The 18,565-nt window shown below is 41.7% G+C and overlaps 1 protein-coding gene across 1 annotated transcript in view; it reads left to right on the top strand.

The window, feature by feature from the left end:
- Positions 1-2,053: 2,053 nt before the first annotated feature.
- The window catches only part of LOC116522581 (corticotropin-releasing factor receptor 2), a 122,501-nt gene continuing 105,989 nt past the window's right edge, over positions 2,054-18,565 (top strand). The window contains exons 1-2 of the mRNA XM_032237559.1: positions 2,054-2,180; positions 2,372-2,491. Of these exons, the coding sequence (XP_032093450.1) occupies positions 2,093-2,180; positions 2,372-2,491 (208 nt within the window). The 5' untranslated portion in view covers positions 2,054-2,092. The remainder of the gene's footprint in view (positions 2,181-2,371; positions 2,492-18,565) is intronic.

Genomic DNA, 18,565 nt, shown 5'->3' with positions numbered 1-18,565 from the left:
ATAAAAGTAACTTATATTTAAGTGTCATAATAAAAAGAAAAAGGAACAAACCCCGCACAGGGGAAATTGTGCTCACTCCTTAAGGCAAGGTGGGCACTTCATATCCAGGTCCACTTGGCCTGGAAACATACCTCCGAAAAGTCGGTGGATCCAAATCAAACTATTAAAATGCCTGCTATTGCTTTTCAATTAAATGTAATTAAGTTAAACACAATCTGTCTCACCTTAAAAGCCAACCTTTTTCTGAGATCAAAACTGAGCAGGGATAAGACTGGATGGGAGGCCACAAAGAGATCCCAGTGCTTTAGGTTAAAGGGAGAATTCTAAAGATGAGACGGGGGAGAGGGGGAAACACATTTAATAAAAAGCAAATTGTTGGAGAAATGTAAGCGGACACCCGTGGCCTTAAATATCAGGCTACCCACCAGACTAAGATGTCCATTCCTGGGGCAGCTACCATAGATAAGTGTCTTAGCGACTTTAAGATGTGTTGACTTCAACTCCCAGAATTCCCCAGCCAGCTTGCATGAACTTCAATTCCCAAAATTTCTCAACCACTTCGCCTGATCGTCAACTCACAGAAGTTTCCTGGCAACATTCCTAAATTTCAGCTTCCCAGAATTTCCCAGCCACCATGCATAGAGACGAACTCCCATAATTCCCTAGGAAACGTGTGGACTTCAACTCCCAGAATTCAAAGTTGTTCAGGCTGAGAAATACTGAGCTGGATTCATTCTCCTTGTTAGTCGGATTCTGTGCTTCTTTCCCTCTCAATGCTTAGTACAACAAAACAGCACTCCTTCTCTTCCCCCAACAACAACCCTGTGAAGTAGGCTAGGTTGAGCTTCCAGAGACAAAGGGTTGTCTCTTCCACCACTGTGACTCTTCAACCTCGGTGCCTCCAAAGTAGAACAGAACAGAATAGAAAATAGAATAGAACAGACAGAATAGAATATAGAACAGAATAGAAAATAGAATAGAAATAGAACAGAATAGAAATAGAACAGAATAGAAATAGAACAGAATAGAGAATAGAATAGAAAATAGAATACAATAGAATAGAATATAGAATAGAATATAGAATAATAGAATAGAATATAGAAATGAATAGACTAGAATAGGAGGCTATAGAATAGAAAGTAAAAATAGAATAGAATATAGAATAGAATATAGAAATGAATAGAATTGCGAATATAATATAATATAATATAGAAATAGAATAGAGAATAGAATGTAGAAATAGAATAGAGAATAGAATAGAATAGAGACTAGAATAAAATAGAGACTAGAATGTAGAAATAGAATAGAGACTAGAATAGAATAGAGACTAGAATGTAGAAAGAAAATAGAATAGAGAATAGAATAAAGAATAGAATAGAATAGGATAGAATTCTTTATTGGCCAAGTATGATTGGACACAGAAAGAATTTGTCCTTGTTGTAGTAGAGCATGATTGAGCATGTGCAGAAAATCTTCCTTCCTCCAAATTCCTTCCCTGGTTCGCCCCCAACCCAAACTGGCCCAGTCGCCTAGAAAAAGAAGACCCCCTTTCCCTTCGGTCTCCCTCTCAGTCAGATCCCCCCCCCCCCCCCAGCCGCCCCGTTGCCTTGAGGACTCCCTGCTGGAAATAAAGGAATCGTCAAAGCAAATGAGAACACTGGGTGTACGGCGCACGCACACAAACACACACGGGACTCCCCCCGCCTTCTTCCCCACCAAAGGGGGAGAAGTTGATTAGCCCTCTCAGCCAATTGCCAGCTTGTGGGGCTGCTGAAGGGGAGGGGGGGCGAGGCTCTGCGGGTGGGGCCGAAAGCCCCTTGCTGGGAGTTCCTGCCGCGTTATTGGTTCCCCTCCTGGTGGCTTAAGGAGCAAGAAAGCTTCCTCGCCATCTAACCGCCTGCCCACCCTCTAAGACTCAGAAGCGCTGAGCAGTGGGAGGGGGTGCGGAGTGGGGGCGGGAAGAGAGAGAGGGAGAGATGCACCTCCAGAAACCTGGACAAGCAGATTGGCTTTAATTCCGAACCGCGAAAGGCGGCAGGACAGAAGCGGATCCCACCTGGGGAAAGTCAGCATCCTCGCCAAGATATTCACCATGAATAAAACCACCATTCTCCACTTTTTCATCGAGGATTGGGACGTCAACTGCAGCCTTTTGGATGCCCTGCAGGAGAGCTTTGAGGGTAGGGTGGAAGAAAGAGAGCGGGGGCACGGGACAGAGGCAGGGAGCTGGCGGGGTGGACAATCTCACTTTGCACAGCTTTGCACCGGAGCTGGGATGAATTTATTTCTTTATTTCTTTTCTCTTTATTTCTTCTCCTTCCTTCGCTTCTTCTCCTCCTCCTCCTCCTCCTCCTCCTCGCGGGGCGTTAAGGTCCATCCTGTCGGGCCACCATGGACCAGATTGGGACCTGCTGGCCACGAAGCAGCGCCGGGGATCTGGTGGAGAGACCTTGCCCCGAATTTGTCAACGGAGTCAAGTACAACACCACGCGTGAGTAGACTCGAGACCCTCCCCAAATGGTCTTCCTCATTTGGAGACTTCGCTGCATCTCTGGGTTTAATCTTGTAAGGGGGAGGGGGGAGTTGAGCCCCAACCTCTGCATCTCCACCCATGTTATATTTCCTATATCAATCCTCCCCATCCAGATGTGGCTTATAATGAGTTGGTTTTCTTGCAAGTTGATGGCTTGGACTTAACTTTGGGGGGGTGGGTGGGAATTAAGATCAGGCTGCTGTTAACAAATTAGGAACGTGCGTCATCCCGAATTCTCCCTTCGCCTGTGTGTAAATGAGTGTATTAGGTGTTTATTAGTAAACAGTGTGTCGGTCCCAACTTCTGTCATGTGTAGAAATTTCTCGGTGTGTTTCTGTGTGTGGCCAGGATAATCTTACCGGCCACTAGAACTCCTTTCGCCAGTCCAGACAGACAAATTAGCTAAGAGGGTTCCTCTTTTTGCAATATTGTTTTTCTGGTGTGGTTAATCTTCCTTCGTCCTTCGTCTTGCAGTGCTTTGATTTTAAAAAAGGGAGACAACAGTCTCTTTTTCGAGACCAGCTGAAGGCGTTCTTGAATTTTTTCAGCTTTGCAGATCCCGCTGCTCGTTTCCAAGTGCCTCAGTTGTCAGTTTTCTATTTTGTATTACACAAATCTAAAAATTAGTTTTAGAAAGCTGGCGTTAAATTTGTATAAAAGGGTCATCCCCGAACAGAGTGAGTGTTTAGTTCCACAGGTAGCCCTCGACTTACGATCACGATTGAGCCCAGCATTTCTGTTGTTAAGTGAGACATTTGTTAATTGGGTTTTGGCCCCCTCCTACAACCTTTCTTGCTTCCGTTGTTAAGTGAATCGCCACAGCTGATAATTTAGGAACCCGGTTGTAAAGTGAATCTAGCTTCCCCGTGGACTTTGCTTGCCAGACGGTCGTAAAAGTTGATCACATGCCTCCCCCCCTCCCAGGATGCTGCGACCGTCATAAATATGAAACCAGTTGCCAAGCGTCTGAGTTTTGATCCCATGATTATATGCAAAGGTCGTAACTGTGAAAAATTGTTGTATGTCAACTTTTTTCAGTGCCGTTGCAACTTTGTCACTAAACAAACTGTTGTAAGTCAAGGACTACCTGTACATGTGGGAGAAGTATTTGTGGATGAATACAGATGGCCCTCAACTTACGACTGGCCACTTAGCAACTGTTCAAAGTTACGATGAACCTTAAGAAAAGAGATTTATGACCCAGTCTTAAAGGCCACATGTCTACAATTTACAAAGTTTTTTTCTAGTTCCCATCGTAAGGACGGGATCTGCTTAACACCAGCAGAAAACGATCACACGATCGCTACGACCAAACTACAAATGCTTGGCAAATGGCTCGTATTTACGACGGCCGCAGAGGGGTTACGTGATCCCATTTTGCAACCAGCAGAAGTCAATGGGGAAGCCACATTCACTTAACAACCCATGTTACTGGCTTAACAACGGCAGTGATTCATTTAATAACTGTGGTAAGGAAGGTCATAGAATGGGGCAAAACTGATTTTTGCCTTGCTTGGCAACAGTAATGCTGGGCTCAGTTGTGGTTCGTAAGTCGAGGACTGCCCGTAGCTCGTGATAGTGAATTCCAATAAGTTTGTATTCGGGTCTTTTCCCGTGTAAGATTGAGATTGTCTTGGCAACGTTTCGGCGAGGTCTCACTCGCCATCTTCAGGCTGGGTCTTAGGCTTAAAGTGTGATCGGAGCTGCCGCCTTTCTATAAATCATGGTGGGGTGTGTGTGGAATGCTGGCTTTGTTTCAGTAAGTGGAATGATTGGTTGTGTGGTTGTATCATGATTGGTAGATTGTTGCTGATTGGTGCTGGCTGTGTGTCCATTGTTGTTTCGTGTTGTAACCACCTGGGTGGTGGGTGGGGCTCGTTGGTTGACTAGGGCTACGGCATTCCGTTTCATTAGGCTGCCTTTGATCATAATATTTCTGGGGAAAAGGAAATCGTGTCTCCCTTTCCACTTTATTCATACGATGTATAATTTTGGCCACTTAAAACATCTCCCCTCTGGCCTGCCTTCTTTCCAGACTAAAAAGCCCAAATGTCACAGCTTTTCTTCCTGGAGAAACTGTTCCAACCTCTGGACCATTTTTAGCTCCACTTTTAATTCGTTGCAGTGACCAGAAGGGCACACAGTACAGGTAGTCCTCACTTAACGACTTCTCATTTAGCAAACGTTTGAAATTATGACATCCTCAATAGTGTGTGTGTTTCTGTGTCTGTCTGTCTCCCTCTCTCCCTCCCTCTCTCCCTCTCTTTTCCTGGCAAAACACAAATATAGGAATGCCTCAATTTGTTTCACAATTCCGACCTCCTTTACGACCGGGGTGAAAAAAAAAAAAGGTCATGAAACTGGACGAGTCACGTAGGTGCCCCTACTTAACAACCATCAGGACTTACAACAGAAATTTCGGTCTCCCTTAATGTTTTAAGTGAAGGACTACCTGTATTCCAAATGTAGGCACGCAATTTAATTTCTATAAAAGCAATTATTTTAACTTATTAAATTCCTGTGCCAGCCATCTGACTGATAAGAGACTCTGGGCAATTATGTGATTATTGGTATTTGTGATTATCCTAATATGCTGTTAGCATTTTTTTGCTCTTTAATTCTTTATTTACCTAATTCCACACTCACAAAAAATAATCTGAGAAATTACAAAATTTTCATTTAAACCTGGATGATCCCCATTGTGAATTTGAACCCCACACCAGGCTCACACACTTGTGCTAATTCTCGAGAGGAAAATGTCCCCTTTAGAATCTTCCTAAGAATGAAAACAGAGAGTGGCATATGTGCTTAACGATGCTAAGGAACAATTATTAAGGAGGAATTATTCCAAGTGATCTGGACTTAGTCAGAAATATGAATTACGTTACCATATGCTCACCCTAAGACCTCTCTAAATGCATAATTTAAAATCAACTTGGCAAACAAACATCAATGGATGTGTGATAATTGGGCTATTATGTTATGGCACTGCTTCCACTGTGGTTTTTTTTTTTTAACTTTCACTGCCTCCCTTAGATTCTCAAAGCGAACTGAACAGAATAAGAGAATTGGAAAGGACTTGGGAGATCTTCTAACCCAACCCTCTGATCAAGCAGGAGATCCTATACCAGCGATGGAGAACCTTTTTTTTGGCTCACGTGCCATAAGTGGGAGGAGCAGGGGGGGTCGTGTGCGGGCGTGCCGCACCCATAATGCAATGCGCCCCCTCAGGGCACATGCACGCACTACAGGCGCTTCCCCCCCCCCATTTTTTGCATGCTTTTTTCACCCTCCCCAGCCTCCAGAGATTTTATAGGAGCTTGGGGAGGGCGAAAACAGCCTCCACTGCACACACACACACCCGGAAGCCCTCTGGAGGCTTCAGGCACCTTCAGGAGGCTTCCCTGAAGCCTTTGGAGCCGTCAAAACGACCCTCCGAGCAAACCGGAAGTCCGTTCCTGAACTTCCGGTTTGCCTGTAGGGCTGTTTTTTTGCGCTCCGGAGGCTTCAGGGAAGCTCATGAAGCCTCCGGAGGGCCTCCGGCAGGGGGAAGGAAAGGCTCTTTTCCCTCTCCCAAGGCTCCTATAAAGCCTCTGGAGCCTGGGGAGGGTGAAAAATGGCTTTTAAAAAGGGTGAGCTCAGCTGGCCAGCAGGCGCCTGCACGCTGGCCAGCTAACAGGGCGGCGTCTCGCGTGCCCTGACAAATGATCCCGCGTGCCATAGGTTCGCCATCACTGTCCTGTACCATTTCAGACAAATGGTTGTCCAATCTCCTCTTTAAAGCCTCCAGTGTTGAAGCACCCATAACAAGTTGTTAATTCTTATAACAGAGCCGAGGTGGCACAGTGGTTAAATGCAGCACTGCAGGCTACTGCTAGATCAGCAGTTCAGCGGTTCAAATCTCACCGGCTCAGGGTTGACTCAGCCTTCCATCCTTCCGAGGTGGGTAAAATGAGGACCCAGATTGTTGGGGGCAATATGCTGACTCTCTGTAAACCGCTTAGAGAGGGCTGAAAGCCCTATGAAGCGGTATATAAGTCTACTGCTATTGCTATTACTGAATTTCTTTTTAGTTCTGGATTGCTTCTCTCCTTGATTAGTTTCCACCCATTGCTTCTTGTCCTGCCCTCAGGTGCCTTGGAGAATAGCTTGACTCCCTCTTCTTTGTGGCAACCCCGGAGATATTGGAAGACTGCTATCATGTCTCCCCTGGTCCTTCTTTTCATTAAACTAGACATCCCCAGTTCCTGCAACCGTTCTTCATATGTTTTAGCCTCCAGTCCCCTAATCATCTTTGTTGCTCTTCTCTGCACTCTTTCTAGAGTTTCCACATCTTTTTTATATTGTGCTGCATCAGGGATGAAATGCTACCGGTTCGGACGATCAGCTGTGCTGCGTGATTTATATTCGCTAGAAAGCAGGAAATCCTACTTTCTAGTTAATCTAAATTGCGCAGCACAGCTGCTCCCCTTTCCTCGCTGTTCTACTTGCCTTTGCAGACTCAGAAAAGGATTCTCAATCCTCCTTTTTCAGCGCTGTGTGGTAGCGCTGAATGCAGTGTGAATGCACGCGCGAAGTGAACCTGTAGTGTGTTTCAGAGCATTTCACCCCTGCGCTGCATCTTAGCTGGAGACGGGGGCTGGTTGAAATAATGAAATTTTGGCATTAAGCCGAGATAAGAAGCAATGTTTTAATGTCACTTTAGTCCAATAACTATAATTGAAATAGTCAATAGGCAGCCTAACTGTACCTGAAATCTATGGAGTTTCATCTCCAGCCCATTTTTAAAAAGTAAAGAAAATTGCTAATCAGAAGCAGGAAAAGAAGGAACATTATGTGATTTGGTTGGGTAAGATCTGTGGGTATCCAGTATCTTAGCTGGAATGAAGTGGGAAAGAGGCCACAAAAGAAAATGATTACATTGTGGTTGCAACTGTGGAATGCTTCCATAAATCTGCTTGTTTGTAAGAGTGCACTAAATCCAGATTTTTTTTCAAAAAAAAAAACCCCAGAAGGGATCCCCCTCCCCTCCCAGAAAAATGGATTGTGAGCTGGTGTGCTGCAGCGCCTGACTCTCTTATGAACCTATAAAGCGGTTTGATTTGTTTATGGTTTGTTTTGTTTGGGAGAAAGCTTGCAATGTGAATGCAGCCATTGGGATTTATGACCCCAGTAGGTGGCACTGCCTGGCTTACCTTAGAACAGTGTTCACCAACTGGAGGTCCGTAGGAAATTTTTGGTGGTCCTCACAAAAATTATTGCATTTTTTATATTGCACTAAATCAGGGGTCCTCAAACTATGGCAAAATATGTGCAATGAACGCTTGTGTTGCTGCAAAGAGTCTCCTCCTCCTTTTTGTGTTGGTCGGAGAGGGGCAGAAATTCCCACTTGGGGTCTACTTCAGTCTCCTGGTGGGGGGCTTTTGGGCGAAGGCTGGAGGGAAGAGCCGCTGGTGGCAAAGAGCCGGAGGGCCTCGTTCCAATGGGACTGCATCATGGCCTGGAACTGGCTGATCATCTCAGCCCACTGAGCCTCCAGGCACCGGAACCTGGCCTTGCACTCCCGCAGGTCTTCCCTCTGCTTGGAAAGCCCATGCTGCTAGTCCTCAGTGAGGTGCTTCTACTGAGCCTCCTTCTCGGTCAGATCCAATTTGAGCTGAGCTGTTTTGCCAACTCTTTGTCATTAGCTGCTTAGCTCCAGCATCTGCTTCCTGTTGGGGCCCTAAGGAGCCCGGGCGGGCAGGAGAGGAGTGGCTGGGAAGGGAGGGGCGAGTAGAGGCCGGCGAGGTGCCTCTCGATGTGAGTGACATCGAGTTGACCATGCCCACCCAGTCACATGAACCCCCCCCAGCCACGCCCACCCAGGCAGTCATTAGGCAGATCATGTTAGTGGTCCGCAGGATTTAAAATTATGAATTTAGAGGTTGGAGGACACTATTCCAGTCCAATCCACTGTTCAAATAGGAGACTATATTTTTCAGGCAAATGGAGCACCATAACCTCTGGAGGCAAGCTGTTGCACTGACTCATTTACTTACAAATTTCTGTTAATGGTTGTAAACTGCAATTATTCAGTTAAAGACCGTTCAAAGTTACAACAGCACTGAAAAAAGTGGCATGACTTTTTCGCCCTTAATAAACATGGCAGCATTCCCACAGTTACATGATTCCAAATTCAGAAGTTTGCCAACTGACTCATATTTATGACTGTAACAGTGTCCTGAGTTTCACATGATCCCCTTTTGCGACCTTCTGACAAGCAGAGTCAATGGGGAAGCCAGATTCACTTAGCAACCGGATTGCTAACTTAACAACGGAAGTGATTCACTTAACGACTGTGGCAAGAAAGGTCATAAAATTGGGCAAAATTCTCTTTAACAACTGTCTCGCTCAGCAACAGAAATTTGGAGCTCCATTGTGATCATAAGTTGAGAACTATCCGTAACGAAATGTAAGGAAATAGAGGCATACGAGGAGGTCATATCAATCATTAAAAGTGGCCATGTATGAAAAGTTGAAAAGGGGACATTGTTGTTACTTTTCCAAGCTGTTTAAATTAAAAATTTTGTTTGTATGTTGAAATGCAGCTAGAGAGGATGCAGATGGGCCCAGCTGTTGAGAATCTGTTGCCTGCTAAGCTATGCCTTAGCTATTTTTATTTTTATTTAGCAAGTAGCAATCCTATTGATCAAAGTTGAAAAAAACAAACAAGGGAATTTACAGCAATTAAAAAGAAACAAAACACAACAAACAGCGTTATTTAGTGCAGAGCAAAACGAAAACCACCCTCATGTAAATAAATCATACTAGCAAGTGGTAAAAATGTTGTAGAAGATATCAAGCTTCAAGGCATAGATTACTGGGGAAAACTAGAAGGACGGAATTGAATGAGAAAGACAGAATGGCAGAAAGTTGAATTTAGATGGAGGAGCAAATCTTTCCACTGGGAGTTTTTTCAACCATGGCAACTATAAGACATATGGACTTCAATTCCCAGAATCCTCCAGGCAATCATGAGTGGATTTCAACTCCCAGAATCCCCTAGTTATTGTGCTTCTGGGGGAATTCTGGGACTTGAAGTCCACACATCTTAAAGTAACCACAGTTGAGAAACACTGCTTTAGGGAAATGTGAACAGAGGCATTTAATCATGCTTGATGTATATATATTAAAAAAAAACTTAAAAATTGATTAAAATACTGATGTTGATGTGGAGGGTTCGAAAGATTAATATTCAATCGAATCCCAAACTTTTCCTTTTTAGGAACGATGGATAAATAGAAAAGAGATGTATGGAAAATTATTTCAATATATGATTTCTGTGGTGAGATTATTTGTATGTACAAATAATGGAAAGATTCAGCATTACCTATCAAGCAGAGATGGTTGGTGAAATTGACTGAACTCACCGAGATGAACAAATAGACTTTGATTAGAGAAAGGTTATTATTGACATTCATCAGTGACTTGAAATCTCATATGGACTTTTTGGGGAAGAGAGAAAATAACTTTGTGATTTATGGCTTTGATGATTACAGAATGAAAGGAATTATGATGAAATTGGACAAAGTCATTTTATTAGAATTGTATATATAACTGCCAAGAGGGATATCGGAAGGCATATGTTATATATGCATTTCATTTTTTTAAAAAAAATTCTAATAGCCGATAAGCCGGCGTTGCCCGGATATTTATTTATAGGGGGGAAATATCTGGTCCAAACGTAATTTCTAATGTTGGATTTTCCACCCTTAACAGAGGGAGCCATCTTGTGGAGTAGGGTGAAGCCGTTACTATGGCAACTCCACAGCACTGTACAGTAGAATTCAGTAGGGCACAACAGGCTGTATCTTAACAGAACACACACCACGAAGGATGTTAGGGGTGTCTTATCCCCACAGTATTTTTCTCCAGAGAGTAAATCATCTGTGTACCAAGTTTGGTTGAAATTGTTCAGGGCGTTCCAAAGATAGGCTGGAAAACACACAGATACACACACACAGGCATTTATATATAGATATCTTCTCTGCAACCTTCTTATATGTTTGAAGAGGCCACTTTAATCACAAATTGGATTGAAAACTTCCTAAGAAATGATCAGGCAAGATCAGTGTCTATGGGTATAATGCAGGTCTAGTCCTTATGGCCATGTTTCTGTTGCTAAGCGAGACAGCTGTTAAGTGAGCTTTGCCCCATTTTACAACATGACTTGCCAAAGTTGTTAAGCGAATCTCTGCCATTGTTAAGATAGTAACATGATTCGTAAGTCAATCTGGCTTCCCCATTGACTTGACTTGTCAGAAGGTCACCAAAGGGGGTCACGTGACCCCCAGGTTACTCTGCGACCGTCATAAATAGAAACCGCTTTTTCAATACTGTTGTAAGTTTGAGTGGTCACTAAATGAATGGTTATAAGTCAAGGACTGCCTGTATGTACTTACTTATTTATGAAATTTCAGGATGACCCTGGGAAGGTGTTTTCACCCTAAAATCAACTAGGATCACATGTACCAGTAGTTCTTATGATCAGTTGCTTAATAAACATTCAAAGATACAGTCTATAGCAGGGGTGCCAAACTCAAGGCTGGATCCGGCCTGCGTGGTGCTTAGATCTGGCCTGCAGAGTTGCCCTGGAAACAATGAAGGACTAGACTGCGCCAGCGATTACAGAGTTCGGAAGGCCGTCGCAGCCGAAAATGGAGCTCGGAATCTCGTTTTTGTTGGCAGAGCACTTGGGCCACCACGTCAGAGGTGGTATTCTCTCCGATTCGGGCAAACCAGTAGCAGCGGCTGGAGGAGGCTCCGCCCACCCACCCCGATGTAATGCGCGAGCTCTGCACAGAAGGCGGCATGCATGTGCAGACGAGCGCGTGTGCTCACACCTGCGAATTGGTAGGGAAGATAAGTGTCAAGGCTGCTTCACTTATTAAGAAAGAAACCACTCAACTCCATTTTGCAGAATTAAGAGTACTTTTACTGATTATAAGTAAATAGAAGCTAAGCAAAGCTGGATCTGAGCAAAAGCGTGCGAAAGCATTAGATATCAATACATGACCCATTCCCCTCCCCTTGGTAACCCCAATCCATAGTCCAATCCAATATATCCACAGCTGTCAGGTGGGAGACATCTTCAAAAATCATCAGATTGGTATGCCGGACAGTTGGCCTTGGCGGGAAACTCCCCTTCTTGCCACATGCGCAGAAGATGGTGAGAACAACTCCCAATTAATAGTCCTCCTGTACAGATTATTTCCCTCACCCAAATATCATGCCCGCCCTCCCCATTTCAATGGCAGCCGAAAAGCAAGCAGCAAAACAGAGGCTGACAGTAAGTGAATCCCATGGCTGCACCACATGCACCCCCGACATGAATGATGTTGAGCTGGCCATGGCCACCCCGGCCCCCTGAGATCAAACGCAACTCTGATGGGGCCCTCAATGAAATCAAGTTTGACACTCCTGATCTATAGAAACGTATGACCCGGATCCACATTTCCAACAATATGACAGCTATTTCCAGCATCCCATGCTCACATGATCACATTTTACGAAGGCTTTGTCGAAAACTGCAGTTAACTTCTGGTTTCGGGAAAAAGCACATATAGCGAACAATGGACTCGCTTAATGACCGTACACTTAACTGTGGCATTTGCTTAACAACCGCTCTGTTCAGACAGCCGCCACATTCACTTAAAGATTGCTGCGAAAACATTATAAAAGCGGGTTGGTCACATGACCAATCCTTTTTATGACTTTTGTGACGATAATGGGCAGGCTCCATTACGGTCATAACTCGAGGTCTAACTTAACAATTCAGGGTTTTTCAGGATTAATATCTCCACTTTCCATAACATCTTGAAAAAACATGCCGGCATTTTGCTAGATCAGAAAGTTGCGTTCTCTTTTTTTTTTACAAACAGAACTTTTTTATTTTTCTTTAAAAAAAAAAACACAAATATGTCATCATTTGTCAATCATTAAGACATTGAAGTACATTTTTTTTTGTTGTATGTGCCCCTCCCTCCCTCCACCCCCCCACCCCCCCTCCTCCTTCCCCCCCCTCCCGACTTCCCAGAACCCGTACACGGTATGGATTTTTAACTAACACAGTCTAAAATCTATTGAGAAAAAAGAAATAAAGAAATTAATGACATTCTAGATTGACCTTAGCTTCTTCTTACTGAACTGACTTTTGACAGTTTAAATCATTTCTGATCTTAAGCATAGGCTAACTGGAATTTCTTAGTCCCGTATTTATTTTGTATATAGTCAATCCATTTTTTCCAGTCTCGTTTATATATCTCATTTGAATGATCTTTGAGATATGCCGATATTTTAGCCATCTCGGCTAAGTTTGTTACTTTCAATGTCCATTCTTGGATTGTAGGCAAGTCTTCCTTTTCCCAATATTGCGCCACCAACAGTCTTGCTGCAGTTATCAGGTGCAGAATCAAATTGGTCTCTACCACTGTAAAGTCAGTACATATACCTAGTAAAAATAACTGAGGAATAAACTTTATCCTTCTTTTAAAAACATTTTGCATGACCCACCATATTTTTATCCAAAATGCCTTAACCTTTTGGCAGGTCCACCATATATGATAATATGTAGCATCGAGAGAACCACACCTCCAACATTTAGGCTGTACATTCGGATACATAGAAGCCAACTTTTTAGGATCTAAATGCCATCTATAGAACATCTTGTAAAAATTTTCTCTCAGATTTTGAGCTTGTGTAAATTTCACATTTCTTACCCAGATTCTTTCCCATGTATCCAACATTATTGGTTCCTCAATATTTTGAGCCCATTTTATCATACAATCTTTAACTAATTCTGTTTCCGAATCCATCTGTATTAATACATTATATATCCTCTTTATATGCATTAAGCTTTGATCTCTTATTTGTTTAAACAGATTATCCTCAACTTGGATAAAACCAATTTTTTGATCTATTTTCCACCTAGCCTGTAATTGCCCATACTGGAACCATGTTTGAACTACCTTCTCCTCTTTTAATACCTCTAAAGATTTTAATTGTAATACCCCCCTTTCCGATGTAAGAAGCTGTCTGTAAGTAATTCTGTCCTGTTTTTGTGCTGTATTCATATTTTCAATTGCGTGTCTAGGAATTGCCCACATGGGTATCTTGTCATTTAATTTATATTGGTATTTCTTCCAAACCCGCAATAAAGCATTTCTTAAAATATGACTTTTAAAATTCTTATCCAATTTTTTGTTGAATAACAGGTAAGCATGCCAACCAAATACCAGATCGTGTCCCTCAATATTCAATATTCTATCATTGGTTAAATGAGTCCAATCACTAATTACAGATAATGCCACTGCATCATAATATAGTTTTAAATTAGGTAGTTTCAATCCTCCTCTCTCACGTACATCTTGCATTATTTTCATCTTTACCCTCGGCTTCTTTCCTGCCCACACAAATTTGTTGATACGCTTCTGCCATTCTAAAAGGTTCGCATCTTTTTTAAGTATAGGTAACATTTGGAAAAGAAATAAAAATTTTGGTAAAATGTTCATTTTCACTGCCGCTATCCTACCCAGCAAAGATAAGTGCAATTTCTCCCATTTTTTCATCTCTGTCTGTATGCTATGCCAAAGTGGTTCATAATTATGCTTATATAATTTCCCATTTGAAGTTAAAATGTTAACTCCAAGATATTTGACTTTTTTAACTACCTCACATCCTAGCATCACTCCTAATTCTTCCTTTTGTTTAATATTCATATTTATAGCTAATATTTTGGTTTTTCCTAAGTTTATTTTAAAACCCGACACTTGACCATATTGATTAATCGTATTCATTAAAACCATACTGGATTCCTGCGGTTGTTCCAATATTATGACCAAATCATCCGCAAAAGCGCGGACTCTATATTCTTGCTGCCTAATCTTGATCCCTTTTAAACCATCCAAGCCCCGTATTTTATTCAACAATACTTCCAAAGTTATAATAAACAATAATGGGGACAAAGGACAGCCCTGTCTTGTACCTTTTCCAATTTGAAAAGAGTCTGTTAAACTTCCATTGACTATAATTTGTGCTGTTTGCTGTTGGTATATTGCTTTAATTGACTGTAAAAAATTATCTCCTATCTGCATTTTTTGCAGTATCTTCAGCAGAAATTGCCAGTTAACTCGATCAAAGGCCTTCTCAGCATCCAAAAATATAAACGCAGCAGGGATCTGGTTGTTCTTTCCCAAATATTCTAATGCATTAATAATTAATCTAACATTACTTTTCATCTGTCTCCCTTGTATAAAACCTGTTTGGTCCGTATGTATCAATTGTTGAATGACCAACATTAACCTATTTGCTAATATTTTAGTAAAAATTTTATAATCTACATTCAGTAATGAAATAGGTCTATAATTTTTGGGTTGAGTAGTATCTTGATCTTCTTTGGGTATCAAAGATATAAACGCTGTCTTCCAAGATGGAGGGACTTTACCTTCCGTTTGAATCATATTAAATAATTCTCTAAGAGGTTCTACCATTTATAACTGTAAGTTTTTATAGTAAACCGCTGTCAAGCCATCTGTACCTGGTGCTTTCCCTGACTTTAATTGCTTAATTACCTGCAGGATTTCCCCCGAGGTTATTGGTTGATTCAATTTTTGCCTGTGTTCTTCTCTAACTGAAGGTATTTTCTCTTTGTCTAAATATTTGTCTATATCTAAACCATTAATTTTATCCCCTTTATACAGTTCTGTAAAAAATTCCCAGAAAGCCTTTTGAATCTCTTCCTGTTGAAACACCTCCTTCCCTCTGTAAATCAGTTTAGATATATTTCGAGTTTTCCTTTTTTTCCTAATCTGATAAGCTAACCATCTGCCAGGTTTGTTTGCATTACAAAAAGTATTGTGTTTTGCATATAATAAATTAGTAGCTACCTGGTCAGAGATCAACATGTCAAATTGAGATTTTAATATGTTAATAGCTTCCTTAACCTTTGTATCGTCTGGGTTCTTTGTTAACTCCAGCTCTTTTCTCTTAATTTCCTCTTCCAGTTCTGTTCGTTTTAACCCTTGCTTATTTCTATGTGTTTTATTTATATTCATCAAAACTCCTCTCATATACGCTTTGCTTGCGTCCCATACAAATTCCATAGATGTACCCTTATTCATATTCAAAACAAAATATTCAGATAGTAATTTTTTACAATCATTAATATACTTTTCATATCTAAATAAGTTTTCATTCAATCTCCAAGACCTTCTTGCCTGCACTACCCTTCCCAACTCCATCCAAACTGGGTTATGGTCCGAAAGGACCCTAGCTGCAATCTTTGTTTTCTTGACCCTAGAAAGCAAATCATTAGTGGTTAGGATAAAATCAATCCTTGAAAGGGATTGATGCCTGTCCGAGAAGAAAGTGAAGTCATATTCCTCTGCATTTCTTTCTCGCCAAATATCTCTCAATTCAAAATCATCCATAATGTCAAAGAAAGATTTGGGTAACTTTGCTCGCATCTTGGTATTTAGGCGGGAAATCTTCTTATCTCTCTTAGTGTCTATCACTCCATTCCAGTCACCCAATAGTATACAGGAACTATAGTCCCACTGTACTAATTTAGCATGAAGATTTCTATAGAATCTATCTTGCTGTTGATTGGGAGCATAAATTCCCAAAAGTAATGTCTTTTTCCCTTCTAAGATTAAGTCTAAAGCAATATATCTTCCGAAGGGATCTGCTTCTATTAATTCAGCTTTCATATCTTTTCTTAAGTATACAACTATACCATTCTTCTTTTCCATAGCAGAAGCTGCAAAATGTTGACCAAGTTTTGAGTTGATCAAATATTTTTGATCAGTTGACTTGATATGAGTTTCTTGCAAACAAATTACATCGTTCTTAAACTGTTTGAGATAATGAAATATTTTCTTCCTCTTCTGTGGAGAATTCAGTCCGTTGACATTCCATGTTAAAATCTTAGTTGTCATCTTTGGTTGGTTGAAGCATTTTTAGAGCTTCCTGCATGGCCTGTTTAACCTTAGGTCTAGCTCCTCCCACTGCTTCCAGATTTGTTATCGTAGTTCCTTGATCGATGGCCGATGATTGTTGATGCTGTTGCTTTTTAGCTTGTTTCTCCATACGTCTAGTAGTCATGCGGCTAGGTCTTGGTTCCATAGCACCTTGCACTTCTAGAGAAGAGAGATGCTCCATCTTGTCTGGTGGTTGTGTAGTTTGCTGTCTATCCTGTCCTTCTTGTGGTCTTTCTCTAGGTCCAGATGGTGCAGGGTGTCCGGCCTTCAATATATTATAATAAAAATCTCGGGCTTTCCATACAGAGTTGAGGCGGTACCTTTGCTTATCGAATGTAAATATGATGCCAAATGGCGCATCCCATCTATACTGTATCTGACGATTTCTGAGTTCTTCGACCAAAAAAGCGTAGTCTCTCCTGGCTCTTAACATTTGAGGTGGTATCTCTTTCAAAACAGCCAGGTCTTGACCGCCAATTTGAAGCTTAGTGTTATAAGACGCTTGCAGTACCATATTTCTAAGCTCTCTTGTAGTAAAATATATAACGATGTCTCGAGGAAGCTGCTTCTGCTTTGCCAGCCAGGAGTTAACGCGGTAAGCTTTGTCAATTTGCCAGTCTTGGTTGGTCCCTGGTCTTCCCATCAGGCGATCAAAAGCTTCCGATAGGATCTGTTTCAGGTTCTCCTGTTTCTCCTCACGCAGCCCCCTTACTCTTAATGCGAACTCCATTTGTCGGTACTGTATCATAATAATTTCTTTTTCAGCATTTTCCACTTTTTGTTCCACCACCTCTGTTTTCAATGTCAAGTTAGCATTGGCATCATTAAGAACCTCTAGAGTATCTTCCATTCCAGAAATATGTTCTGTTAAAACAGTTACAAGACTCAACATGTCGTCTCTAATTTTATCAACCTTAGCGTCAAATTTCTCATACAGCTCCTGTTTAAGTCCTTTTATTTCACTTTTAATTTGTTCTTTCATTTCTTTTATTTCCTCTTTTCTCTCCTCTCTATTATCTCTAAACTTATCTTCCATTTTAATTGTCTGTGCATTAAGAGCCTCGCTTAGATTACTCAGGAAAAATTCTTTCGTTAACACATCCCCAGCAGGGGGCGTAGGAAGCGGAGGCTGCAGCTTTGTGCCAGGCACTGAAGATGTGCCCCTGGAAGTAGAGGGTGACAACTTCAAGTTAATATTTGGTTTTGAGGCCATTTCAAAATTTATCTGCCTGCAGTTAGTAGAACTCTATTGCCTGAATATGCAGCTTTAAGTAAAGAGGCTTTTATTTTGAAGTTTAAGGCTTGGCAAAACTTTCAGTGAGTAAACATTGTAACAAGACCGTTCAGCAGATACATCACCATTTAACTTCCAAATAAGCAAAGTTAATGAAGGAGTAAAATTCTTCTATTGTGAAACCAAAACAAATGATAAGCAATCTCTTTTGTTTTGAATTCTTGTGAGGATTAGCAAAAAGTGTTCGTTATTACCGGAGAAACCAGCCTGCTCGGCGCCATTTTAAAAGCCTCTAAGTAAATAATTTTTCGGAGGAGAAAAAGAAAAGAAGCTAAAATGTTGATAAACAATTATTGTCCACGCAGTAAACGGATTCAGCTCGTGATAAGATTAAATCAAACAAAACTTTGAGCAGAGTGGGGGAGACTTACTTTGTCCCTGCACAAGGCAGTTTGAAGTTCCCAGCACGGACAGCCGTTCTGCCTTGGGCTAGCCCCCCTTTCCTTGCAAGCACAAAAGCTGCAAAAATCGAAGAGCATTTGCCAGCAAAACAGTTTCTTCTTTCCTTCTTGCCTGAAGGATAAGAAAACCTGATAAGACGTCAGATGGAAGATCCTCTAAACAGGTACGTAGCCAGGAATTCGGAGGCAGCTGATTTTTTGCTGCCACCACCAGCAAGCTCCTCCCAGGAAGCCTCCAGAAAGTTGCGTTCTCTACGTAGGTGAGATTCAAAAATATTTTCAAAGGCAGCCTTGTGTCACAGTCCTTGTTTTCTGGCCTTGA

The sequence above is a fragment of the Thamnophis elegans genome, chromosome Z (genome assembly GCF_009769535.1).
Source record: "Thamnophis elegans isolate rThaEle1 chromosome Z, rThaEle1.pri, whole genome shotgun sequence".
Lineage (NCBI taxonomy): Eukaryota > Metazoa > Chordata > Lepidosauria > Squamata > Colubridae > Thamnophis > Thamnophis elegans.
Note: the sequence above shows the minus strand (reverse complement) of the source record. Positions and strands in the feature narration are given on the sequence as shown.